The sequence below is a fragment of the Arvicola amphibius genome, chromosome 1, assembly GCF_903992535.2.
Source record: "Arvicola amphibius chromosome 1, mArvAmp1.2, whole genome shotgun sequence".
NCBI classification, from domain to species: domain Eukaryota; kingdom Metazoa; phylum Chordata; class Mammalia; order Rodentia; family Cricetidae; genus Arvicola; species Arvicola amphibius.
In genome coordinates, this window is record NC_052047.1 from 143,885,855 (window position 1) to 143,913,116 (window position 27,262).

Here is a 27,262-nt window from a genome sequence, read left to right on the forward strand (position 1 = left end):
ATCAGTGGCGATTAGGGGATATACAGGGGCAGAGAACTCTGACTACAAGGAGGCACTGTGCAGATTTCAAGCTTCCCAGAGGGTCAGGGCTAAGAGGGACAAGGAGGGATGGTGGCCTCGACAATGAGCAAGTCCCTGGCCTTTGCTCTCAAGGTGAGGATGGTGGGGCTGGACCTCAAAGGATGTGGGAGACCTTCAACTGCCTTGCTGTTGTGTTGAATGATACCACAGAGGAAGTGAGGGACAATGACTACTGAGCAGAGGGTAGACAGGAGTGGAGAGGAAAGTTCAAGCCCTCGAGAACGGCAGGACCATCAATGCCTTTCCCCTAAGTATCAGGGTGCCCACAGGTGCCCTTTGAAAAGGGGGCCCTCTAAGACTAACATCCTATAACCGCCTGGATTACAGTAACTCTGCAGAGGTCCTTACCTGAGAGGGAGGACTGTGGGTTTCTATGAAACCCCACAACTATACCCAGCCATAAAAGGCTTGATGTCTGAGGCACACCCAGCCTCAGGGCTGCTGTGGGGCTCCAGCTCACAGTACAGGTTGTTCCCACCCTGGACCTTGAAGAAGGCGGTGAGGAGGACAGGGCTCTGTGGCTTCTTCATAGAAGGAGTTGGAGGTTCAAGGATCACACTGCTCTAGTGAAACGGGATTCATATTTCTTCATGTATGAGCTAACATGGGGCAGTTCAATGCACACTCAGTAGCCATGACAACCATAGGCAGCTCCTACCCTCACTTGGAAAATGATCATTACTTGGAAAATGGTCAGGTCAGGACCAAGAGAGGACCATGGTATCGGAGGTTCTTGAGAAAGGCAGGGAAAAAAAACCTTTATTAAGTGTAAATTTCATGAGAGACGTTCACTTTGCAAAAGAGGAAGCCTGCCAGCTATTGGGTATGGAGAACTGACACACAGGGTTACCTGGTGTTGAAGAAAAGACTTTCAAGAAATTGACTCAATGTGCTGAGATGTTGACTTTAATTATCAGTGTTCACCATGACTGAGATGCTCTTCCCTGGCAGATGAGGAAGGCTTTGGAGGTGTCTGAGGCGGGAGATGCCTTGATGTACATCTCTAAACTCTGAAAAGCAAACAGCAATAATAATAAAAACTAAATTGAAACCATAAATAGTCTCATTACAAGCAAGAGCAGGCAGAATGAGAATGCTAGGCAGGGCACCTCTCCTCAAAGCAGGTCTGTGGCTGGGGCCTCACCTATGCCTCGGAAGCCATCTCATTAAATGAGTCAATACAAGGAGGGCCGGACTGAAAATCCACTGTGGAGGAAGGTACAGCTTACCATTCTGTCTTGATTCAGCTGTAACCAGTGGTCTGGGAAGACTCCATGCAGACAGTGTTTGCTCAATTGCCTTGGACACAGTTTCTCTCTTCATCAATTCTTTATGGCTTGCTCCAGAAGGAGTGGAGAGAAGAGAAAATAATACATGCTCCTGGCAACTGCAGTACTTGCATTTACTGCATTTGTTTAATACCGCCACTGCAAGCTTCCTTCCCTCTCCTTCTTCCAGGGAGGGTGTGGGTGCATATTCCCAGCCTGTCCTCCACTCTGGTTGCCTTACTGTATGTACAAGACAGTAGGAGCCAGGATGAGGGCCCCCTGGTGCTGTCTCCTAGGGAATGCATTCAGGGGCCTGAGCTGTTTCCCAGGAAATGGATTAATGTTTTAAACTGATCCAGGAGGCCTTGGAAACAATGTCTCCTTTCCTTACTCCCCATAATCCTGCATCTGGCTCTGGCTTCCCCCGCCCTAGCAGTGGGGGCCCCAGATGCCATAAAACAATATCCCATGTGCCAGAAAGTAAAGGAGGAAAGGAACAAAAGCACCAATTTTAAAATGTGACTCTCCAGCCTGCTCTCAATTTTTTTTTAAAGCGTGGGAAAATGCACACCAGCACACAGCACCTTGTGGTCCTTTTCAGATGTATCCACACGCCAGTCTCTTATCCATACTTGGAGAGCTGTGCAACCCTTCCCAAGGCCAGCGCTGTGTTTTCTTAGCCTGGTTTTCTTTTTGGACAAATGTGAATGGAATAATAGGCCGGGTGGAGGAACAAGTGAAGATAAGTGGAGGTACACCGTCCCAACCGCACCCCACATGGGCCTACAGCTTGGCCACCTGCCATCCCTAAGCCCCTCCCAAGCCCAGGTCCCACAGCTGAATCACTGTAAAGCAGTTCCAAAGCAGTGGCCTCTGCCCTGGGACTTATGTTCCTTAGTCTTGGGGTTCCTTAGTCCTATCTCTTTCTCTATGTTAGCCAGGATAATGAGAAGCAGGCCCAGTCTGCAGGAATTCTGAGCCTCTCCTAGCTTCTTTGTCTCCCTCCTGACTGTCCCCCCAAATGCTCTGTGGCCCCTCTCCCTGGGCAGGCAGAAGCAGGCATGGCAGTACGTGCCTGTAATCTCAACACTTGGAAGGGGGATCACGGCAAACTTGAGGCCAGCCTGGAGCACATGGAGAGAGCCTGTCTCAAAACAAAACCAAAAAAAAAGCAGGTGGGAAAGGCGGAGGACTTTCCCTGGGACCCTCAGGCTACGGGTGCTGGGATCTGCCTGACACTAGGTAAGGCAATAGGAAACATTTTTTTTAATGACTGTGTATTATAGGTTTTTTTTTTCTGGCATAATGGCTTACCTTACTAAAATTAGTTTGAAGCATTAACTGGGAATTCCTAGACAGAAGTCCTACAGGTTCACAAGAATTCTTTTCATGTATTGCTGGAATCAATTTGCTGATCCTCTGTTAAGGATTTTTGTTCCTAGGTCCTTGGAAGTAATGAGCTCCACTTACTTTTTTTTTTTAACCTGTCTTTATCTGATGTGGTCCTGGGTTATGTTAAATAATTCTGGATGTACTGGTGTAGTGGGAGGTTAATCTGTCAGAGAGGCCCCCTGGTTTGGACAGGGGTCTCCCCTTCTAACTCAGGAGCAGGTCAACTTGCTCAATAGCACTAGGTCGCTCACAGCTCCTACCCCACAATACAATAGATCAAGTGGGCGCCACTAGCCATGGCATCCACAGTCACAAGTGCCTCTTAGCTGACCATTACTTGGAATGTTCCTCAGTCTCAGATCCACTAACCCTGGGTGACGCGGTAGGGGATGTGACATATGTTCTAAGGATGTGGAATCTGAGGATTTATGGAGCAGGTTTGGTTGGAACCTAGGCTCCGGATAGTCCTGGCAGTAGGTACAGCAGGGGCACAGCTGCTCCTGGAAGACACATCCAAGTGAAGAGGTTCTACACCTGACCCTGGAGACCTGCTGATTGGTGCTGGCTGGATGCACACACAAAAATGGGCAGGCAGCTAGAGAGAGGGGAAGAGACCGAGTCACAGAGCGCAGACTGCAGGTAGGGAGAGAGCAGCCTTGAAGATAAAAGTTTTGGGAATCAAATGAAGAAAGCCACATACCAAAGGCTGCCGAGGCCACTGGAAAGGTAGGAATGTAGACAGGGAGGCCCAGCTGACCAGGAGGGCCTTATTTGATAGGGACCAGGCACAGCCTTTCCTTTCTTCTGAGAATCATTGGTTCTCCTACTCACCTGCCCGTGTTCTACTTCTGCTGATTGCCCCTGTCCAAATCCTGTCGAATACTCCACTGCAAGGTCCCAAATACTCTTATGCATTGCTGAAAAATCTCCCTGTGGTGCCAGCATCAGCCTGAGGCTAACCTCGGAGATTGCCTGTGTGTTCCCATTAGCAGGCCAGTGCTGCTCATTCCCGGACAACACTTAGTACCCAGTGACCCTAAATCTACCTCTTTTGAAGATCAGGCCAGCTCTTTGAAGGGGAAGCTGTTCTGAGAGTTTGTTCTTACATTGGACAAATGAACAGACCACAGTGTTCTCACTCTCCGTTGGTCTTCCCTGGTAGTGCTGGAAAGAGTGAAGCCCTCCTTCAGTTGACACTATGACACCTAGGGTGGGCAGGGGCTAGCAGGTGGCTGAAGGTGAAGGTGAAGGTGACATTTCATACCTAGGGTCTTGTTGACCGGGCACGTTGATTAATGCAGCTTCCAATTTTCAGAGGCTTTTTGGGATCCTAGGTGCCATGAAGCCCCTTGACTCACAGCTTATCTTAAATATAGAAATGTCTGCAGCTAAGGTCTTGGAGGCACCAGGGGGCCCTGCCGCAGAGTGCCTCTGCTAGAGTTCATTGATCCTACTGTACTGGTGTCTACTGGCATACCGCGAAAATGCTGGCCCCTTTCTCACGGGAACAGAAACAGCCGGTAGAGAATGGCATCCAGGGCACTCTAGGTACTGCAGTGTACAGCTCTCTCGATCCGCATGAAGCGTTCTGCCTCATATGCAGAACACTACCTGTGCTCAGAGCTCTAGTCTGCTCATAGCACCCACGCTGTATGCAGAACCTCAACGTAAAAGCAGCATCTCCACCCCGTCTGCAAAACCCGGCCCGCAAGCAGTATCCTCGCCAACGCTGAACATCCCCACCCTTCAGGGAGCACCTGTGCCTGGTGACCAGCACTCCAAACCTGCCTGCGGCACCCTACCTTGGTACAAGGCTGAGTTTTATATACAAAACTCTCGCGAGGGGCAGAAAACTCCTCCCAAAACCCAGGGGTGCAGGGAGAAACCCCCAGACCAAGGCAGCCACATAGACTTCTCCCTGAGGCCTGCTGCCTGCACCACCCTAGCATTCCATTTAATGACAAGAACCCCGGCAGCGAGAGCACAGTCGGGAGGCTCCTGGCCCTGGCGTGGCCTCCACTTCGCCCCCGCCCCATCGACACCCCGATCTCGGTTTTCCCGGCCCCGCGGCCCAGCGCGCTCTTGGAGACTGGCGGGGCGGTCCAGGCGGACGGCGCTGATTGGACCATGGCTGTGATTGACAGCTGAAAGCACCACTTGTCACGGTAGCTGCGGCCGGTGGCGCCCGCTCGGGCTCGGCTCGGGCTCGGCGGCACTCGAAGCTGCTCGGCTGCTCGTCTGGGCTCGGCTGAGCGGCTCGGTTCGGTTGCTCGGCGGGGCTCGGCTGCACGGCCACGGACGGGCGTGCGCTGGGGGGCGCGGGGCGCGGGGCGCGGGCCTCGGAGGTGGCGGCGGAAGCCTGGTGCCCCCGCCCGCCGGGTCCTCTCAGAGAGGCAGAGAGGCATCCCCGCGGCCCGGCCTCACACGGGTGCGGCGGGCGCGGCGTGGGGGTCGGCGGGGGCGCAGAGCGGCGCGGCCCGCCCGGGGGCGCCGCGGGCCGGGTCAGCGCGGACGGCGCTTGGCGGACTCGGACGCACGGCTGGCCGGCCCCTCCCTGCCCGCGCGCCCGGGCGCCCACTCGCCGGCGCGGGGCCCGGGAGCGATGACATCGACGGGGAAGGACGGCGGCGGGGCGCAGCACGCGCAGTATGTGGGGCCCTACCGGCTGGAGAAGACGCTGGGCAAGGGGCAGACAGGTGCGTGCGCGCCGGCTGCTGGGGGCGCGGGCGGGGCCGGGTGGGGGGCGAGCGCGCGGCCGCGGGGCCGGTGAGACCGTGCTGACCGGCCGGGCGGGGCTGAGGGAGGCCTCAGAGCAGAGATGCTGCAGGCCCGGCCCGGCGGCCGCGAACAATGGGCGGCGGTGCGCCGACGTCCGCCGCACTCCTGGGTCCCGTGGTGGAGCCCCGCAGCCCACCGGTTGCGGGCGGGCGGGCGCAGCCCAAGGGCACGCGGCGCGTCCTGGGGCGCACGGCCATTGGGGCGGTAGGAGCCGGGCCTGGAGGCTCCCGGCAGTCCCGCTGCAGGTGCGCGGCCCGGGGCCGCATTGTGCGCCCGAGCTAGCGCCGGGCCCATTGTGCCGCGGGAGGAGGGGGACGAGCGGGCGCCCATCTGCCGTCTGCCGCGCTAATAGACATGCTGCCTGAGCAGCTGCGTCCCGGCTGCATGACCCCCACCTCCAGGCAACGGCCGCCGCCCGGCAGGACCTGGCCTGGCTTTCCTAGCCTTGACCTCCGGCTCGGGTTGGGGGTGACAGCTCAGGAACCTTAGGAAAGCTGGACAGCGCCTTCTTCTGCACCCAGCCTCAAGCCTGAGCGTCTGCGACACTGGGCTTCCCTGGGGAGATAAGAGGGTGACAGTTCCTGGGCTTGAGCCATCTGACAGTTGGAACAGACCTGGGCCTACAGCAGAGACGAACCTCCCCAAGAGTCCTCACTGTTTTTTGCTGGGCAGGTTCCATCTCTACACAGCTTTCCCGTAGACTAGCAGAGAACCCGGCTACCTTGAATTTGGCCAGCTTTCTGGGGCGGGCTGGGTTTAGTCAGCCCCCTCATCTGGTCAGCTAGGCGCATTCACACAGTCGTCTTTGTGGGAGGCTGGGACTCAGCCATTTTCTTTCTTCTCCCAGGACTGGCCTGTCTTCCGGCTGCCCAAAGGTCCGACTGGTACTGCCCACATCTCCTTTCCATTTGGAAAAGTTCCCCAGAGCCGGTGCAGGCTTGGGAGTGGAGGACAGCGGGAGGGTGCAGTGTGGTTCGGGTGGGAGCTTAGGGGCCTCTAGAAGCACCCCAGGGCTTCAGGAAGGCAGTGGTAAAGGCGATATTTGGGAAGGAGATGGGCCAGGCTGAGTTCCCTTGGAGGCCTGCAACTGTGATGTCACGGAGGCAGAGACATGTATATATACATATACATATATATGTATATATATGTATATAAATATATATATATATATATATTTAAACCCCAGAAGCTACATCTTCCCACCCTGGAGTCAACCCCTAAACTCAGTAGTCAACACCATGGCACTGAGCAAGGGACTTGGGGCTGAGGGTAAGGCATAGGCAGGTGGTGTTCCATTGAGTTCCGGATATGCATGTTTCCTGCGATGAGCAACTGTAGTGTGTGAGGGAAGGGCCTGGAGCAGCAGAATGCAGGAGGCATTAAAATAATCTAATTATCCTACCGATAAAACGTTGTTATAAGGAGCCCTGGGCATGTAAGTGATGATAGCAGTGAACGGTGCATGGTGACTTGTGGGCCCTGTGGATAGGGCTGGCTTCCCTGTGTTCTCTGTGGCATTACATGGTCGTGTAGTTAATGGCACCATGATGGCCAGTGATCTAGAAGGACCCTGAGCAGCCTTGCTCCTGGGCCGTCTGGACACACCCTCTCTCCTGACTTCTGACCACCAGAGTGCAAATGTGCAGCTGAGGAGACTATTCATCATGTTTCATCATGTGTGTCTTCCCGCTCTGCTATTGAAAGGTCATCCTGGTGGATGTAGGTAGGTCCTGACTGTATTTGCTGGGCCTGGCCACTTAACACCAGATGCCAGCAGAATTGCTGTGTCTCAGCCTTCTGTGCTACCCCTGGATCAGACAGAGCCCAACTTCTTGCCAGGAAAGCTTCATGGGGCGTGTAGGCTCGACTCTGTCCACTTCTGCCCTGCTTACATGCCGATCTGAGGGTTTCTCCTGGCATGACCACATGTCATGGGAACACACACACAGATGGCTCGCAGTTCCTACCCACCTGCTCATTTCAACACTAACCCTTGCTTCTTTCTGCTTGTGTCTGCCTATCCACACCTAAGCTGCTTCTTGGGGCTGTTGGATAGTCTGGTGGCAGTGAGCCTTGTGGAGCAGTGTAAGCCCATTACCTAGAGGAAGACGGACCGCAAGATGTTGCCTCCATGGGGTTAGATGGGGTAGGGGGTATGTGGCTCCTCTATGCTTTCTGGAGCATCCAATCTGCCCCTTCTTTTGGACTGCCCATGGGGTGGTGGCTTGGGCCCAGGGAGTTTCTCTTATCACTTTTGCTGGTGTTTGGCCTCTGCACCTGGCTGCTGTGGCTGTGGTCATGCAGTCATCTCTCTTCCTGTTAAATTACCCTTGAGTATATCCTCTGATGACCTCCCCCTGGGTCCAGGTGCTGAGTGACATTAGAACGCTTGGAACCCTGACCAACAGAAGCTGTTCAGAAGCTGAGGGGTTCCTGGGCTGGGCTGGGAATTCCAGGACTCTGCAGGATTTGGCCCTGATATGAGATGTGTTTTTCCCCTAGTTCCTTCCAAACTTGGCCCCTACAGAGATGGGAGACAATCCCTCCCTTTGAAGGCACCCCTAGAGACTGAATTGGAATGGGAGATGCCTCAAGTCTAGGTGGTATCAGGACCAGAAGGAGGGTTACATAGGCTGTGTAGACTCACTCTTCTGCCCATGCTGGAGCTCGGCCTTCATGGGCCCACAGCCCAGGAGGGCCTGTAGGATCCTGTCTTTGTCAGGATTTCTATAGCTATGCTTCACACCATAACCAAAAGCAATCTGGGGAGTACAGGGTTTATTTCAACTTACACATCACAGCCCATCAGGGAGGGGAGTCATGGCAAGAACTTAAGGCAAGACAGGAATCTGGAAGCAGGAACTGAAGCAGAGGCCATGGAGGAATGTTGTTTACTGTTTTGCTCCTCATGACTTGTTCAGCCTGCTTTCTTGTACCCTCCCACCCCCAGGACTGCCTACCCAAGAGTGGCATCACTCAGAATGGAATGGGTGATTATCATATTAATCATTAACCAAGAAAATGTTGTCTATAAGCCAATCTGGTGGGGGCATTTTTTTTTTCTCAATTGATCTTCTCTCTCCCCAAATCTAGTCTGTGTCAAGTTGATGTAAAAACTAGCCAGCACAGACCTACTATAGGAGGTGATGACAGGGCCCTCTACTTTTCAAGAAGTGGTCAGTCAGGCTAAGCGAAGGGGATGAGTGGGGGATTGCCTTCAAGCTTACCTGACTGGGCTCACAGGTCAGTGGAGGGTCTGCCTGATGAGAGACCTGAAATACCCATTTCACGCTTCGGAATGGCCTTTAAGAGGTTGGATGGGAGCTCTGATGACTGGCAGGCTACAGGGGAGTCTTGAGGTAGAAGAAGCTGTGAGGGTGGGATAGGTGGGCAAGGGGGGGGATACAGGTGAAAAGGGAGACAGGTGTAGAGAAACAGGTGAGAAAGATGTAGCAGACCCGTGGGTGTCCCAGAACCAGGAATGTTGATATTTATGGATAGAGGGCAACACAGTGAACAGAAGCAGGATTGAAGGTGGCTGCTGGGACCGGGTCAGTTTTTAAAAGTCAAGCAGTGAGTGAGTGGCTGCTGTGTCAGGCCCTGTAGATGAGCCAGGCTGGTGAGGAACTGAGGGGAAGCTGTGTGGGGCCAAGTCCCCTCAAGCTGGGTGGAAAGGGCCTGGTGGCTTCTGCAGCGGTGAAGGTGGGTATCATGTAGTGTTCGGTGATTGCCACTCACCAGGTTCATCTGGCCCCTGCTGTGAGTCCCTCTTCTTCCACATCTGGCTCTGGCCATCTGACCTAGTTGTATAGATGAGGGTACCGTGGCTTCAGAACTAGCACTCTGTTAAAGTTCTACTTATTGGGAACAGGGGATGATTTATCTCCTGCCCAGGGCCTTGTTCAGAGCTCAGATCAGGTGGCATGCAGGTCTGGGAGCTGCATGGGCCATGCAGCTCTCCTGCCTGTCTTCTGCCCTGCTCAGCTCCTCTCTGGCTAAACCTGGGCACTGCCAGCCCTCCTCCCACAGTTCATACTTGCTCAGGAGCTCCTATCCTCTCTGAGAGCTTTTCACAGGCAGCGGGACACAGAGGCCAGGGAAGCAGAGGTGTGCTTGAAGGATAAGTGCTCTTGGTAGAGGTTGGAGAACCACAGGGGAACCATCCTGTCCTGGCTTACTGAGGTGGCTCACAGTGCATCTGTGTCCCCATGCACATGGGTCTCTCTCTGCCTACTCTGATGAAAATCAGCATGAACCTTTCATGGACCCTTGAACTTCCTGCCATGGGATAGGGTATGTTTGTACTGGAAAGGCATACTATGGGCGCTCACTCAGGGTGTGCCGTGTGCCTGCACAGATCCTTCCTTGGTGTGCTCATGGGTCTCTCTTATATGGGCTTTGCCCAGGGCCTGGCTGCACACCAGAGCCCTGTGCAATAGGCCTATGAAGGGTTGACTTCTAGAGTGGGCCATGCCTAGGTCTCTGCCCTGCTGCTGCCCAGGGGAGAACTGTGTCTAAAAGCAGAGGAGCGAACTGTTCTGTGCAGCTGTGCTGAAGTAGGTACAGGCCTAGCCTTCGCTGAGACTCAAAGCAGAATTGGCTCTTTCCACTGCTCCCCAGGCTTTGTTTCTGACAGATCATCAGCCAGTCTCAGAGGTGAATGCCATTGTGGCCAGGCATAGCCACCATAACAGTAGGCGGTGGGTGGGTTGAGGCTCTGGGGGCTCTAGGTCCCACCATATCCCTGGCTGCCTTAGGTAGCCAGAGCCTGTCCTTACTCTGAGGGTAGCCAGACATAGTCTGTGTCATTGGCATGTAGATGCCCCTTAACTTGCCATACACTGCCCTTCTCTGTGACTAGTCAAGTCACCTGAGAGGTTGGCAAGGCCTGTACCCCACCTGTTAGCAGCACCAGCCAGGCCCACTCCTGGACACAGCCTGTCAAGTGTGTTCTGGTGCCCTGACCATCTATCTGCCCTAGGTTCTTCCCTGGTATTTGTGGAGTGGGCCAGGGAGAGCATATCACTTTAACCCCTTCTTACCTTGGTACCCTGCTTCTATACCACTCAATGGACAGCCGGCCCTCCCCAGGATAGCCAACAGCTATTATTAAGGGTGACTCATGTCACTAGAAAGTCCCACTGTATGGACTCTGGCAGAGTAGTGAGGATACCTTCACAGTGACCTAGTGGGGGTATTTCTTTCAGAGAATCTCTGAAACTCTCAGTTGTACAGGTTGGTGGATCAGGTCTGGGAGTCCCGTAGTCACTTGGAATTTAGTAAAGGCAATTCTATGCCACTGATTCTGAAGGCTGTATGCTGGCTGCTAACTATAGCAGAAGGGCTTTAGGCCTTTGACCTCATTTACAAATGGGTTTGGGAATGAGGTTTCCTTGGGACTTGTATGAGGCTCCAAAGCTGGATACAGTGTCTGGTAAGAGCAAGTAAGAGTGCCTGTCATGGCCCTTCTGGGGATACTATGGTAGATGAGGGTCTCTTGGTGCTCCTCTGTTTGAAGGGGTCCCTTATTTTGCCCTGTACTCTCTAGGAAGTTCATGGGCCCATAAGTGGGCTTCCTTGGTTAAAAGTAAGACCTGAGCTCACCTGCTTAGTAGCTAATATGCCTGGTGACTCAGGTCCAAGCCTAATGTGGCCACAGCTGCCCACAAGCCTCTACAAGACCTTGGTCAGAGATGCTAGCTGAACCAGGCTGCCCTGGGTTCTGAACAGGATGGAGGCTGGGCTTTGACTTAGGCTTCAGGGACAAAGCATGGATTGTGCCAGAGTGGCCACCACTCAGGGCCCAGCCCGCTTGGTTCAGGCCTTGTTCTGTTGTTTCTGAAGGGTCAGTGTTCTTGATCTTAGCAGCTGGGAGCCAGCCCCGCCTGCTGGACAGAATCCTGAAAGTCCATCTGTTTGATAAGAAACCTCCCATTTTTTTGAGGGTGGATTCTGGCATGCTAGTCACAGACTGGGTCTAGGGTCTTGCTCCAGGACTAGAGGTTGACAGCATTTCTTGGGTGAGTGATCAATCCATGTAGAGTGGGATAGTGTCTTCACTTCTTAATCGTGTGGGAGGATGTACGCACCTTCTCTGGGTAGCCACAACATCCTTGTGAACCCGACCAGGATTGAATGTATAGTTTTGTGACCTTGTGGCTAGAGAAGGCACAGAGCTGGTCCTGGAGCCATTAGGAATTCTAGGTTCATTTATTGAGGCTCTCTGGCACAAAGATCAGTCTTTGGCCTCTTGGGGGTAGAAGTGCCTTGGGCGCATTCACCCTCTCTTGCCCACTCTGGGGTCCTGGAGAGCAGGACTGGCCTCCTGGCCCTAGGGCAGAGGCTTGAGGGCAGCTTGGACAGCTGCCTAAGGGCCAGTGACGCAAGTGGGGGTGGCTACACGTCAGCTGAGGCTCAGAGCCGTGGGCGGTGTGTGCAAGGAGGCTATGAATGTGGCTGTTGAGGGACAAACTGCGCCGTGGGAGCCCAGTTACCCCCAGCTGCCTACAACCCTTGTGAGGGTGAAAGTATCAGGATAGGAGTTGGGTAGCAGTGCCTGGGGGGCCCTCAGTGCTCAGGGAGTAGGTTGCTGGGCTTAGTCACATGGCTGTGGGTCCTTGAGAACCTGTTCCAAGAGTCCATGGCCAGGGTAAGACGACTTGGTAGGATTACTGCCACATGAACTGGCTTGCTACAAGCTCTCCTGGGTTCCTGGGCCCCTGGATACTGGTTTACTCAGCATGTGGCCTCTGTCTTCAACTGGGAGTTCCCCACAAGTCCTCTCACCCAAGGAAAGATATTGGCCAGAGCAGCCACCTTGAGGGATTGTTGGTGTCGGGGTTGGGGAGGTTGTCCCTGTAGTGGAGGTCTTCTTGCTCTGGGACTGGAGTCCATTGGACAGGTAAGGATTTGTTCAGCTTCCTCTTGTGTGGTCAGGTGAAGCTCCTCCCTCAAATAAAAGAGCTGTAAACCCACCCTCAATCTCACTCTCAGACACAGCCTCTGGTGTGTCTTGGTGGGATTAGTAGGCCCTTCAGAAGTGACCTGAATACCCAGAACACAACCCTTCTCATTTTAGACCATATTGAGGGGCACAGAATTTCGCTGGCTTTCGGAAGTGGCAGTGTCCCTCTATTCTGGCTGTTTCTGGATCTCATACACACAACATCAAGTAGGTTCCTAGTCTTTAGAGTCCCATTGTGCCACCTTCCTTCAGGGCTGATGGGGCTGCAGGCATGATCCCACTGACCTGACACTCACCAAAGGCAAGTCCATCTCATTAGGAGCTGGGCAAGCCCCATCCCATCCTGCAGTGTTTGCACCTGTCAGAAAGCCCTGGCGTCACGACTGTCCTATGGCAGAGTTTTGTGTGCCATGTCCTCTTGCAGGCTATCCCTAGGACTTAGTGAGAGACCAGACTACAATAGGGAATTCCTTCTTCTTCATGCCTCTGTCTATATAGCAGTGTGGGTGAGACGATGAGAAGATGCCAGGAAGACCTTCTTAAATGGGACTGAGCAGTTCTGTGCCTCTTGCTGTGCCAGTGACAACCTCAGGGTCAGTGACGTGCAGGCTAAAGGACCTGAGACATAAGGAGAAAGAGGGATAAGTGGTCCTTTTTTCTTGTTTACCCCTTCCACAAGGAGATTTTCCTGGAACCCTTGGTTGGTGGAGCAGCAGGCAAGAGAGAGGTGATGGGATTATGGTCATCTCTGCCTAACCAAGGGGATTCTGGGCAGGCCCAGTCTCTTGAGACTCAGAATGGCACCTCTACCACCTTCACAGGCTCTGGACTAGTGAGCAAACAGGCTGATTCTGTCTCTTCTCATGTGCCCATGAAGTCTCAAGCAATCCCTGATTTCTACTGGTTTGAGCTCATCTCACTCTGACACTGGTCTCCAGCATGGTGGGCATTGGTGAAAGGGACTTGGGCATCAAGCCGACTGAGGGGTCTGCAACGTAAAGGGTGTCCAGTGGGATTTCTGTTGTTTGGGGGCTGTCCTGTGTTGGGTCAGTCCTGGATTATGGCATTGCCATGTAGCATGTAGAGGGGTCTCTAAAACACAGTTTGTCCCTTCATGATATTCCCAGCTGCAGCCCCCAGCAGTGTGTACCCAGTTTTGCTTCAACCCTATTTATTTGGAAAGAAATCATACCTGGTAATGTTCCAGTGTATATATCAAAAAGACAGAGACTCGGAGGATCACAGAGCTGTACCATCCCAGATGTAACTCTACTTCTAAAGCAGCATCAGCTGGTCCAGCACTTGAATGAGAGTAAAAAAGCTTTCCAGGGCCTGAACCTCTTCCACTGAGCTGCTTGCATTTGCCAATCTGTTCCTCTGGAACCTAGGTGGGTGGATCTCTCAAGGATGAGAGTGGCCTCTTTTTTGGGCAGTGGGATTGCCGTAGACCCAACCATCTGTTCTGAGCCTTCAGCAGGTGTAGACAGAGGTATGGGGTAGAAGGATGGTCATCCCAGCTCAGGCCAGGTCTCTCGAACTCCTGTGTAATTGATGTTGGAGTTGTTGCTCAGAGCCAGCCTTCATATATGCCAGGCAGGGCAGCAGTGTCCCTCAGTGCCCACTGGCTCATGATACAGCTTCCATCTCCAGGGAGGAGGACTTCCATCCAGTCAGAACGCGGGTTTGTGAGCACCACTAGGGATACTACATTTCCAGCAGATGGACAGTGGGTGTAGTAGGCATGGAGCTGGGTTAAGCAGGCCAGCCTACCCAGGCCCCTTGCTCCAAGGACCCACATCCTTTCTTCATGGAGCTCTTATGCTAACACACTGACTTATGGCTTCTGTGTGTCTCAGGAGGCTGTGCCAGGAGTTGGGAGGTAGTGGGCAGTGACAAGCATGGTCATATTGCCTGTTATCTAGCAGATGCAGGGAAACTGGCATGGGCATCTCTGGAGAATGAGTATTTTCATTGGCATTGGAGCTGCTGTTGTAGCAGGCTAAGCTTAGTGCCTGTGATACATGTATAGATCACAGGTATCTTGGGTATGCATGCAACTGTGGCAGTTTAGAAGAGTACACCTTTCCTCAGCCTGTTGTTAGTCCACATGTATGGGAGATGTCAGGGCTCAGGAGTCCCTGGGACTATTACCCTTTACCTGAGCAGCCCCAGACCCCTGCCAACCCTATACTTATTAGAGCCTTGGGATGCTGGGTGCCAGCATCTAGTGACCCTTGCCCACCCTACTTTTCAGAGAAAGCTTTTGGCAAACCCAAGTGGTGTGGGGGGCTCAAATTCCTGGATCCTTCTTGGGGGATAGCCTCGAGCCTTCTGCTCTACTGTGGAGATCCTGTTCTAAACTCCGCCTTTGCTCTTCACTAATTGGGAGCTGTCCAGCAGAAACTGTTGCTGAAGTCTACAACTTCTGCCAGGTGGGGTTGGGGGGAGGGTGCTTCTGATAGCCACTGTCTTCAGTCCCGAGCTTTAGCTGTGCTGAGCTGTGTGAGGGACTCAGAGGTCTTTGGTTGGTTTCCACCAGGTATGGCTTTGGGTTTTGTGATGGCCTTGAGTTGCTGTTGGGGCATGGACATGGCTGTGGGCCAGTGGAAACTTACACATACTGGGCTTCCTGCTGCCAATCTTGGCCTGGCCTGTGTTTCTCAAGGTGCTTGGTGCAGGCCTCCAACTGCCTCTGAAGGAGGACACTTCTCATTGGTACAGACTCTGACATTGGCTTCCTCACTAGGCGGTAGATCCTCCTGTGAGTGGCTCTGACTGCAGGAGGATGCGGGCATAGCCTTTCACGTGGGTATCTCGGGGCTGGGGTAGGTCTGCCATTGATGCAGCCTTTCCCCCACTCTCACTCCTGAGTGTGGCTTGTTTCAGAGTTCTGAGGGTGGATGGCATGCTGGGAAGTGATGATGGTCTTGGGTAGCTGTTGGGACGTGAAGTGAGGAGAGACTGACTGTAGGCCAGGCTGATTTCCTGCACCCTACCCATGGTGGGGACGGGCATGGAGGGAAGAGGTTACTGGTGCTCACTTCTGGCTGTTCCAGCCTGAGTCCTTCATTTCCTCAGGGGTTGATCCTAGGCCAGCTCTACTGGCTCCTTGCACACAGTGTCCATCTTTCCTGTCACCTCCCTCAGGCTAACTGGGAGATGGGAATGCCTGGAAATAGGTGACATTTGCAATAAGGAGAGGCCTTGGGGGTCTCAGGAGGACTGCTGAGCCAGAGGATTCATGAAGAACTGGCTGCTGGGGTATCTATAAAGAAGCGGGCTCATCTCAGACTGGAGATTGTGGGTGCCAAACCGCCAAATCTCAGAGGACTTACAACTAGTCATTAACATTACTGACAGCACACAGTAAATGCCACAGCGACAAGGTAGGCATAGCTGTGTTCGCTAAAAGAGCTCACAAGTCCACAGTCCTGTCTCATTCTTGGAAGGATATATTGAAGGCTATCCCAGGCTGCAAATTGGAAATCCAGTGACATCAGGACCCAGTGTCTGTGGGGAAGAGGTCATGCTAGAGGCTTGGCATAGGCACTTGGTAGTCCCATTGTCCCACGAGCTTGGCTTACTGTCCTAGACACACTGACAAATGCAGGCAGGAGTGGGTTTGCAGAAGTACCCTTGCTCCAACCCCTCTCCTGTGTCATGCTGTTTTCCCTGATACACATATCTCTGGGGCCTATGCACTCCCTGCATGTACCCTAGCATCATCTGGAGAAGAGGAACACAGAGCCTGGTTAGGTCACTTTGGGGTCAGTGGCAGTTGTTCTCAGGCCCAAGAAGGGAGGATGATGGCTCTCACCCCTGGCTACATTGTCTTTGGTTCACAGGCTACTGTTGGGGATCTCTGCCTTGGATCCTGTTACGGTGCTGGGATGACAGTTCCACCAGGGAGAACTCTTGTGGGTCCTGAGCTGATAGGGTACCACTTTCCCTAGTACAGCACTGCTGATTGGGCATGTGCTAGTCAGATGCTCTTGAAGCTGCTCTCTTGCTGGTAGATGCATGGCTGGGGTGGGGAGAGGGGAATCTCCACAAGTAATTACCAGTCTGCAGGCTCATTCTTGCTGCCAAGGCTGGGTCTGACTGCCCAATGTGCTTTGACCCACTCTCTAGATGGAAGCTTCCAGAATAGTGCTTTTCTCCAGCCCTTCAGAAGCACCTGCATTTCCTACAGTATTTTCCTCCAGGCTTCAGCTACTCTGGGAGGCTTGCCAGGGTCATATGGTTTGCCTGCTGACCTCCAGCACCCCAAGGCCTTTAGGGCTATGGGACCTGAGGTGCCGTGATCAGCTCCTTCCAGTAGGCCTCACTTCTCTATGCCCGTGCCCCTCACTGTCTGCCTTCCCAGCTCTGCTCACATTTGCAATACCATGCTCTTCCTGGTCCTTCCTCCTCTGCCCTAGCCTTTCCAGGGGCTCCCTCCCAGAACTGTGGACTTCAGAGTGGGTGTGTGAGGACAGAGCCAGCCAGATGGCCCTGCCTAGTGCCCGGGAGGCAGACACGGGAATAGAGACCCCACTGCATAGAATCAGGCCTTCTGATATCAAGTTCTAGCATCCGTTGGGAACTGGGATGAGGACAAGGCAGAGCTCTTGGGACAAGGCAGCCCCCAACCTGAGTGACAGCCTGGAGAGAAAGAGGTGGCTGAGGCAGACATAATGCTGGGCTTCTCGATTGGACACTAGCTCGGTGATACTTGGGGACAGATGCTGCTGTTTAGAAGTACCAGAGTGTGGGCCGGCAAGCTCTGCCTCTCTCCTCTCCCTGTCCTTCCTGCCCGCTGCCCACTAAGCAGATTCTATTATTACCTTACTGCAGATTACTGGCCTCCTGCTTGAGGATGGACGGGCAGGCACTGCTGCGGGGGTGGGGCCAGTGTTTCTGTCCCTGACAGCAGGTGACTGCAGGACTCAGCGTGACTCCCTTCCCTGACTGTGGCCTCCCATCGGCATTGTAGGCCAGGCATAGGTCCATCTGTCCCTGTCTCTGATTATCTGGGCAGCGTGTCCCCCTGGTGGGGGGAGGGGTCCCTGAACTGTGTAGGCTTCCTCAAGGGAGGTTGCTTCCCTGGACATGAGAGCAGTACTGGCCAGGCTGTCTCCCTTTCCTTGGCTGTAAGGACACCTAGGCAACAGCTGGACTCCTCAGCTTCCTCTTAGTTCATAGGTTCTGTCTTAGTTTACTGCTCTGTGGATTCTTGCCACAGGGATGGTACAGGGCAGGCATGGGGTGAACACTGGCTAAGTGACATGGAGGAAGGTGGAGGCAGGTGAGTCCCATCTGTATGGAGTGGATTTGCCTATTCTGGCCCATTGGTGCTCATAGCTGCCAGTAGTAATGGGCAGAAGTATCCCTGGAAAGATTAAGGATCGAGGCCTTTTCTGCCCTTGAATTTCTCAGGGAGTTACTAGGGTTCTGCTGGTGAGAAGGCCCAGAGTGTCCTGCCAGGACCTCACGTGCGTGTGGAGGATGCTGCTAAGGGACACTTCATGGCTGATTGTGAAGGAGCTAGTGGAATTGGGACATCTCTAGGTTTTGCAAGTTGTCTTTAGGAATTTCTGGGTTTCTGGGAGAACATTTGGGCGGCCCATCACTGGGCTGTCAGAGGGCCAGAGTGAAAAGCCTGCAAGATGTTCAGATGGGGAGACCTGGAGCCTTCTGCTTTGGAATGCGGCTTGAGGGTGTGTGCAGATCTGCAGGCCTGTGTATCTGTGTGTGCACGTGTGTGTGTGTGTGTGCACGTATGTGTCTGTGTCCTATGTTTTGTAGGCTTGAGTGAAAGTGTGTACAAGGTGTGTGTCTGTGTCTGTCTGTGTGTGTGTGTGTGTGTGTGTGTGTGTCTGTGTCTGTGTCTGTGTGTGTGTGTGTGTCTGTGTCTGTATAGAGCTGAACTCTCATGTCTCCCTGTGTGTGGGATGACAGTCAGAGATTCCCTGGGGCTTCCCAAGGAAGGCATCCCCAACCTCATCACCATGGCAACCCCATTGCCCATCCCTTGGGCACTGAAGGGGTGGGGCCTGGCAGGTGCAAAGCAGGAGATAGCAGCTACAGAACTCAGCTCTGCCAACACAGGGGAGCACGGGAGTGGATATCTGTCTGGACTCCCACAGTCAGGCCTGCAGGCTATACTGGCTCCTTCCAGGCCCCCGCCTTCACAGAGCATTACAGACTGCCCATCTCTGTAATCCTGCATCTCTGCCCTGCCTGGCCTGTCCCTCAGAAGCTAAACAGCTGCTGGTCAGAGTACTACCACTAGCTGTGTCTCTTTTACTATACCACGGTCTGCATGCAGGAGGTGGGAATCTGCCCCCATGCTCATGGAGGCCAATGGGCGTTCCCAGTGTTGGATCCCTTCACTCTCTCAGGCTCCACCTGGCCCCTGCTCATTGTTCCACCTTTACCCTAAACATGCCTTCCAGGAAAATGCTGCTCTGTCAGAACCTTCTCCTTCTGTGGTCTCTCTAGGCCTGCCATTCTGAAAGCAGCTCAGCCAGTGGCCTCATCGCCTGCTTCCATTCCCTAGGTCCTACACCTGGGAGGGAAGAAGAGCAAGGTTTCCTTAACTAGGACACCAGCTTAGATGAACGGTTTACTCAATTGAATTACTGACTAGATAAGGGATTTATCAAAAATACCTCATCGGGATAATTTTGCAGTATTGAATTGCAGAGACCAGTTAATAGAAATGTAATGTGATCACCTGGCACTGCGGAGATTGGACGGAGTGAGGTTCTCACCAACCTCTAGGGACGTGCCTCAGCAAGAAGGGAGTTCCCAGACCCGGCTAAGTCTCCAGCATGGATAACAGAAGTGGCGTACAGGGGGATGTCCTGCTAGATTTCCTTGTGTGCCCTGAAATTCCCAGTTTCATAGCACTTGTGACCCCCAGATAAGGGCGCTAGGGGAAGGTTGCCCAACATAAGGGGACTGCAAAGGGTGCCTGTGGTGCACACTAGGAGAGGATTGAGGCCTCCACATGGGTTCTTGCACAATCCTTCCTGCCTGCTGGGCTATCTGTGGGGGTGTATATGGGGGGGTTAACACCTCTTGCTACAAGTTCTTGGCACCTCTTCCTCCATGATGGAAGGCAGGAAACTGTCCCCATCCCTCCAACATAGGGAATTGATGGTAGATCTTGGAATGTGCCAGGGACCTAGACCCTTTAACCATAGAGTCCAGCTCTCAGGACACCCCTCCCCCAACATCCCCTTAGCCTCTCAAACCCTCTCCTCCTAGGACACACAGCCTGTAGTCTGCTTTTTCTTCTTGCCAGCATGAAGTATTTGTGATACCCAGTTCATGGCCTGGCCTAGCTTTCCTCGAGCCTCCTTCACTGTGGGGCTTACAGTTTGCTATGGGGTACTTCCTCAGTCTAGTCCCTGCTCCTCATTCTTACACATGTTTATGGTCCTACTCTTAGTGCCCTTAGGGAGGCTTACCTACCCATCCTGAATCCCGGCTTTAGGGTGTTGGTGTTCAATGCTTGGACCACATGTCAGTGCACATAAGGGGCCTGGAGCAGAGCTATTGAAACAACTGTAGAGAATCCATGTCTTCAACTGTAGAGAATCCATGTCTTCATTGTCCCTTAGCTTGAGTACATGCTTCTTGCCAGACCCGAGTGCTGTAGCCAGTTTTCAGACTTGGGTGTTGGATCTCACCCACACTACCAGTCAGTATTGACTATGAATCTACCTGCAGACCTTAGCCTGGCCACAGAGTTAGATCCAAGTCAAATCTTTTCTCCTGCTTCTCATGCTGACTCCATCTTGGGAACAAGAGAGCCTTTGGAAGAGCTGGACTGGTGGCTGGGCCCCTGGAGACGTGGCTTTGCCTAGGCTACAGATGTTGATGCTTGGCTTTTTCTTATTCCTCTGTCCATTTATGTCTTCCTTTACACAAAAATTTTCCCCTTTCCTGAAAGTCTGTTCTAATGCCTGAGTGGATGACCTGGTCTTGGAGCATTCTGAACTCTCTTCAGAGTTCAGAGCCTGTCCTAGATGTATTGGCAGATGAGGACAGTTTCTCCATGATGCTTCCCGGGCAGGGCGTGTGGAGCCACTTAGCTCAGGTGTTCAGTCATCTACATCTCATTGGAGAATTACCTGCCATGGCCTTAAGGATGCTGGTAATGTTCCCACTCACACCAGCCTGTCACTCTAATGTGTGTTTAGATTGTAGAAGTCACACTAAGGTTCGTGTGGTATTCCAAAGGCTGGGATAATGTGCCATGCTAACCAATTTGTGAACCTAGAGTTCCGTGGTAGTGAGACACAATCACTCCTGGCAACACCGATCTACTCCCGAGAGAATGTTGAACACCAAAGACACTCCACCTGGAGCCTTTCTTCTTGGCAGAACTGGCCTTTGGGCAAAGAAAAGTCCATACCTCGACCACTGACAGAGATACAGAGTATCTGTACATAATGGATAAAACAGGACTGTCATATCCTGCCAAGACAGGGTAAGATAGTTCTAAAAAGTTTCTTGCCTTTAAAAATGGTATGTCAGTTACGTTAGGCCTTAGCCAAAGTTGGTTGCCTCAACATTACAAATGAGACTTTGGGTGATTGCCCAGGTAGTCAGTTGTCTCTGTCATTTGTTACACATTTTGGAAGTTTCTCGATTGTACTTCCTGTTTACTCAAGTAATATTACTTCCCTTGATGGAGTTAAAGATTAGATAATTGTAGTTACCCTCCTCATGATTTAGCTAAACTCAATTTCAATACATTATTTAGACTCCTTGAAATAGAATGCTTAGTAAAACTTTTATGTGTTTCTTGCTTAATATTGTTTATTGCTTGTAATTTTATATTTGGTATCTGTTCCTATTGTATATAGTTGTATTGGGTTTGGTTCGATCTTGTTTAGACAAAAGGGGGAGATGACGGGGAAGCTCAGCCAATCACATCTGGCTAGGGTGTGGCCGCCTGGAGCCCAGGTAGAAAAACAGGAGAGAAAGGTGCCCACGCTCTCTACGCTGTGCTTGCCGGACCATTTCGGATTTTGGACCTCTCATTCTGTTAGTGTGAGTTTCCCCTTTTTACAATTATTTAAAAATATAACTGTTGTTCTTGAGCTGGTCTGGTTATTCATCACACCGACCGGATACGCAAACGCTACATGAAGTGGCAGAAGGCTTGACAGTGATGGAAATGAGCTATGGTTGCAAGGAATGCAAGGATACTTGGGGGGGGGGGGCTGAAGGCTGTGTAGGCTTTCCTGATTGGCTGATGACTTAGTACGTGAGTGCTGAATACAAGACCAAATGAGTTTGAATTTCTTGTTGCTGTTGTAAGTCAAGTCTGTTGAGCGTGCTATAGGATGTAGGTGAGGTGGGAATGCTGGACAGCAAGTCTCAGTGTGTGGAGGTACACATCAACAGTTCGAAACAGAAGACAGGGACTGTGAAGACCCTAGGGATGGATCCATATCCTCTTCCCTCTTACCCTTGTCATGCAGCCTTTCTAGTTTCTGAGGTTCGGGTGTCTTATAGTAGGGATGCCCTAGCTTTCTGTGCTGTAGAGTGGCATGAACTTCAGAGTCCTGCTGGGAAGACCTGTACAGCATACTGGTGGATTGTTGGCTGCTATGGGTCCTGGACAGTAATGCGTCCCCCATGTTAAGCACAGATGGGTACTGGATGTCTCCTCTATTCTTTGAACCATTGGAAGTTTTGTGGGTAGCAGACATAAAAGGAGCCATATTCTCTGACTTTGGGGGCTGGTTACACAGTCATTATCCATGAACCTCAGTCAGGATGTCCTTGGGCACCCCTTCTTTTGGGTGTTGGCAGGTGAGGGCACAGCATGGGATCTGGGTCAGTAAACAGTTGAAACTCAGTGCTCACAGGACTTTGTGGCCAGGAAGTGTCTGGAGCACAGTGGGGACCAGAACCTAGCCCCAATGAAAGGAGGCAGGAATAAAAGAGGATCCTTGGATGCTCCTGCCTTAGCACTCCTGTCACCATGGCAACAGATGGAGGTTTGGAAGGAGAGAAGGAGGACTCTATATGAGGTGCCTGAGATCTGGAGACAGGGATGCTCCAAGGATCATTTAAGAGGGAGGGATATGACCTCAGGACCTCTTCTCAGGGCCATTGACCCCCAAGACTTGTGAGTGGGCTTTGCTCCTGAGCCTCTTTTTAAAAAGGCACTTTTCAGCTCCATTCTGATTTCAGAATGGCAGATTGGAAAGGGTTTCATGCTCCCAGCTGGAGAGCTGCTGTTGAAGTGAACATCAGGGCAGAGAGATTGACAGTGGACATGACTCTCTCACACACCCTGAAGCCAGGGAAAAGGTCTCCCGGGGACACCAACCTCACTCATAGATGGTCATGTCCCAGGTGTCTCTGAACCCTTCCTCCCCTCCTCCCCAGAGAGTTTCCTGGCCTGACCTGGCAGGTAGAGCTGGGCTGTGGTGTACCACCTGGTTACACTCCCAGGCTCAGCCCTCAGTACTCTGACCTCTTCAAGACTGGGCTAAGGGTAGGCATGCAGGTTCGGACCAACCCTGCACTGAGACATTTACGGCCTGTGAAAGTTCATATTGGTGCATGAGGGAATGAGAGAGGGAGTTGAGCTTCTGGGAAGGCCTAGACAAATTTCTGAGCAAACAGTGGGAACTTTCACCTTGGAGAGAGCCCAGCTCTAGTCAGATGTTACATTCCCAAGTACTGTGGGAGCTTGGCACTTGAGCTGTGAGGCCTTGGGCCTGGCACTAACCTCTGGGGAGGAGGGTATCACTAGCTATAAGCCTGAACTTGGTATCCAGAAGCAACTTGCCAACCTGGTTTGGCTTTAGAAACCCCTACCTGCCTTTCCCTCTGGAGCACAGCCTCTAGCCCCCAGTGTGTTTTCTCTGCTGCATCTTCCCTAACAGACTACGAACTGGGGTATGGCTTCCTTAGGTGAGGCCCAGTGTCAAGGGAGTAGGCACCTTGGAGGGGATCAAAAAGGAAGGGGCTAGTGTCAGTGCTCAATTGGAGACAGTGGTAAGGATCCCTTGGTAGTGTCTACCTTGGATCCAACACTGCCCACCTGCCTACTGTAGGCGTTAGTGCCCAGACTACACAGTGACACAGTGTTCTACCATGACTGTGGCACCCAGGGCACCACCATGTGGCCCCTCATTCTCCAGAGTCAGGCTCTCCTTGGACCCCAAATAACAAAAGATAGTATATAAGCTTACCTGCTAGCCAATGCATGATCCTCCACTACATGCCCCTTCCTGCCTGCCACAAGCCTGGTTGGTGTTCTAGCCGGGCCTCCCAGGGAAGATGGTGGAGTGGGTATTTGTCTCATAGCTACCCCAACTCACACTAAGGTAGGAACCAGTTGGCTATATTGACTATAAGCACCCCTGGTAGTCCTGTACCCCATTGTAGACAGTGTTCTCTCCAATTTTCAGTCTCCTTCGTTAGATGACTTCACTAGGACATGATTGAGATGAGCACATGCCAAGCCCACCATCCTCCCTATTAATCCAGAGAATTTTGCCCTTCCCACTTCCTGGGTTCTGGTCTTACCTCCAAGACCCATACAGTAATGGTCCCTGTGGGCCTTTAGAGGGTGCTGAGGGGAGACGGACCACCTCAAGAGGCTGTGAGTTTTTACAGGACCATTACAGGATCTTGAGTCCAAGTGGGTCCCTTTAGCTTGTGAGGGCCTCTGGCATTGGTGTTGGCAGAGAAGAGTGACCCTGTCCTCAGGTATGTTGGGAAATTAAGGATATCACCTCCTTCTATGAAAGGGTGCCAGGCCTTTCTTCTCTGCCCAGTATGCAGAGACTGGGCCAGACAAAGAGGAGGAAGAGGCAGCTGTGATAGGACCTGAGCTTTTGCCCCTCTGACTGTTCTAAGGTAGAGACCCTGCTAGCCCAAAGCCTTTGACTCTTGATTCCCAGAAGTTGCTGCAGAGGTGCATACAAGCATGGCCTTCCTCTCCTGGGCTGACAGTGGGAAGTGGCACTGATGAGTCACAAAAGGACATGTTGGGGCTGGCAGGCTGGGTGGATCGGGACTTAGTGCCTCATTGCTGTGGTAGGTGTCCACTTGCAGGGGATCACATTGGCTTTGCCTGCTATCAGGGTAGCGATCACAGGAGTGACATATATACATACCCCTCCATCCATCCATCTATACACGTATACATACACATACATACACACATCCATATATATGTGCACATATACATCCATATATATATACATACCCCTCCATCCATCTATACACATATACATAAATGCATACACACATACATTCACCCTACATGCATCCATCCATTGGCTCAGTCTGTACTTCTCCAGCACTCAAAGGAGGCCAGTGCTGTATTAAGACTGGTACAGTGACCCAATGTACTGGTGGCATATGGCTTTGGGACTAATCACCATGGCCACAACTGATGAGCCAGTGCCCTTAATAGCAGAGTCATCTCTCTAGGCCCGGATCTCATTATTCTATAACTAAAGAATAAAACTGTGGCCCCAAGAGATCATGTCATTGTCTTGCATGTGCCTGACCTGAGGTGAGAGGGTGTTGTGTAGAGCATGAGGTCATCATGTTTCTATATTACAAGGGATGCTGAGTGAGGGCCATATACATGTAGTGAGGGGACCTCTGAGAGGACTCGGTTTGATGAGTCCTCGTGATCTGGAAGTGCTTGTTCTCTCTGGAAAGCTGTAGGTTGGGTCATCACTACCACAGAGTCCCTTCAAGCTGTTTCTGAAAGACTTGTGCGAGCTGGCTGTTACACACACACACACACACACACACACACACACACTGTCCCTCTGGTTCTCACCCATGAAATGAGACATGATGACACTCATCAATGCTATTAATGCTTTCTATCTTCAGTCCAGGTCTTCCAACAGATCTCGCCTTATTCTGGTCCTGTCCTAACATAAGACAACAACCTCTCCTCTGTACTGTTCCATCCCCAGGCATGGACCCAGCTTCACACTCACCATGATGTGGTTCACTTATATTTCGCCATGTCTCTGAGGCCTTCGAGTTTCCTGGAGTTCTAAGTTGCCTTTATTTTTTTCCTATTTTGTGGCATTGTCTACCTATTATAAGCTTGATTTTATAAATTCCAGGTCCATTTTTGTGCATTCACCCCTGCCCATTGCCTGGGCTGGAAAGTTCTCTTAGGAGCAGCATCCTTCCTCTAGCTTCGCTCTGTGGCCTCCTTATCCTCACCTGAGCCAGCCTGTCCCTGGAGGCCTGTGTGCCCAGTATTGAAGCCCTCCAGGATGCCTTTGGGCAATGGGGATGGCTCCTGGCTTGAACCCTGCCTGTGCCTCTTCCTTGGTGAACTCCTAGCCACCTTTCACTGGAGATGAGATGAGCAAGTGCAGATTTGTTGGTCCTTCAAATGTGGGGTCTTCACATTTGATGTCTTCTACCAGGAAAGGATACCAGGAGACCCTGTGTCAAGGCTGGGGGGGACTCAGGTCCTGCCAGACCAAGTTATAGTGAAGCCAGGTTCCCAGCCCTCCTTGTCTGGGAAGGGATTTGGGATACAGGACAGCAAGTTCACGTGAGGTTGATGCTCCTCTCCCCTTCCACATCCCTTCCCTTCCTGGGTCAGAGCCTCCTTTAGTGGGCACTGACGTGGGGGCACATTTTGCCTAAGAATTGGAGGCCCCTGCTCCTTATTTGGGTGATAGGCAGGGGAGAGAAGGAGTGCACAGAGGCAGCCAAAGGGCCTCTGGCATGTGAAATATTTCAGGGCTTAATTAATTTAATTTGAGAGATTCCTTTTCGGAGTGTTAACAGTTGTCTCCCCAGAGATGTGTTCCTTCCCTGGCGCACTGGTGGGCGTCCTCAGGATCTGTGTGGAGGAGCTTTGCCTGTACCCTGTCTTCAGCCTCCCTAGCACTGGGGAATCCTGATTACAGTCATGGCTTGGAGACATGGATGCCCAAGCTGTGGGGGTAGAGGCTGAGAGGTGAGGAGTGGCTGGGGAGGCTGATTCAGCATCCACAACTGTGTGGCTGCTGAGAACATGAATACTTTGATGTCTACAACTTCAAAGTCTCCACAGCCCAGCTGTGGGAGAGGCATGTTCCAAGCCAGTCTGCCTTTGAAGCTGCCCCCTGGGTCTGAGCGCCCCCAACACAGGAGCCAAATCCCCTCCCCTCTGTGTGCCCCAGGCATCCTGATCTCATGCCCACCAGCCTTGATTTCCAGCCTGACATGATCTGTCATCAGGATCAGAAGAGAGGCCAGTCAGGGTTTGGGGGTGAGGAAATCTAAGTGCCTTCCTGGGTCAGGAGCCAGGCTCCAGAACTGTAGTTAAAGTGCCAGACTCTCTAGAGCATTGTCATTCTCAGCAGGCAGAGGAAGGCTCAGCTTCTAGAGATCTAGAGTCCTGAAGTCCCACTAAACGTGAGCTCTGGAGAGCTAGGGGCTTCTGGTGACTTGGAACACTGGCAACCAACTTCCAAGAATACCCCAAACTCAGCCCTGGGCAAGTTGGCTCCCCCAGTCTGATCAGCCTTGTGGGGTAGGCAACCCCTCTGGCAGGCAGCTGCACTGCGCTGTGTTGACAGCTGGTGGCTGTCAGAGATCTCCTCATGACCCCAGACTTCTTGGGACCCTTATGTTCCCACCTGCGCTGTCCCTGGGCCATCTCCTCAGTGTGGTTGACTATGGATAAACAACATGGTCCCTCTGTCTTCTCTCGTTTTTGTCTGCCCCATTTGTTCATTCATGGTAGCCATCCTGAGCCTGGACTGAGGGGCAATGCTTGGGA

General features: G+C 52.4%; 1 protein-coding gene across 7 annotated transcripts in view; it reads left to right on the forward strand.

Moving 5' to 3' along the window:
- The first annotated feature begins 5,343 nt into the window (after nt 1-5,343).
- Brsk2 (BR serine/threonine kinase 2) overlaps nt 5,344-27,262 on the forward strand; it is a 51,795-nt gene continuing 29,876 nt past the window's right edge. For all 7 annotated transcript variants that reach the window (XM_038339746.1, XM_038339757.1, XM_038339767.1 and 4 more), the window contains exon 1: nt 5,344-5,437. In XM_038339746.1, coding sequence (XP_038195674.1) covers nt 5,344-5,437 — 94 coding nt within the window. The remainder of the gene's footprint in view (nt 5,438-27,262) is intronic.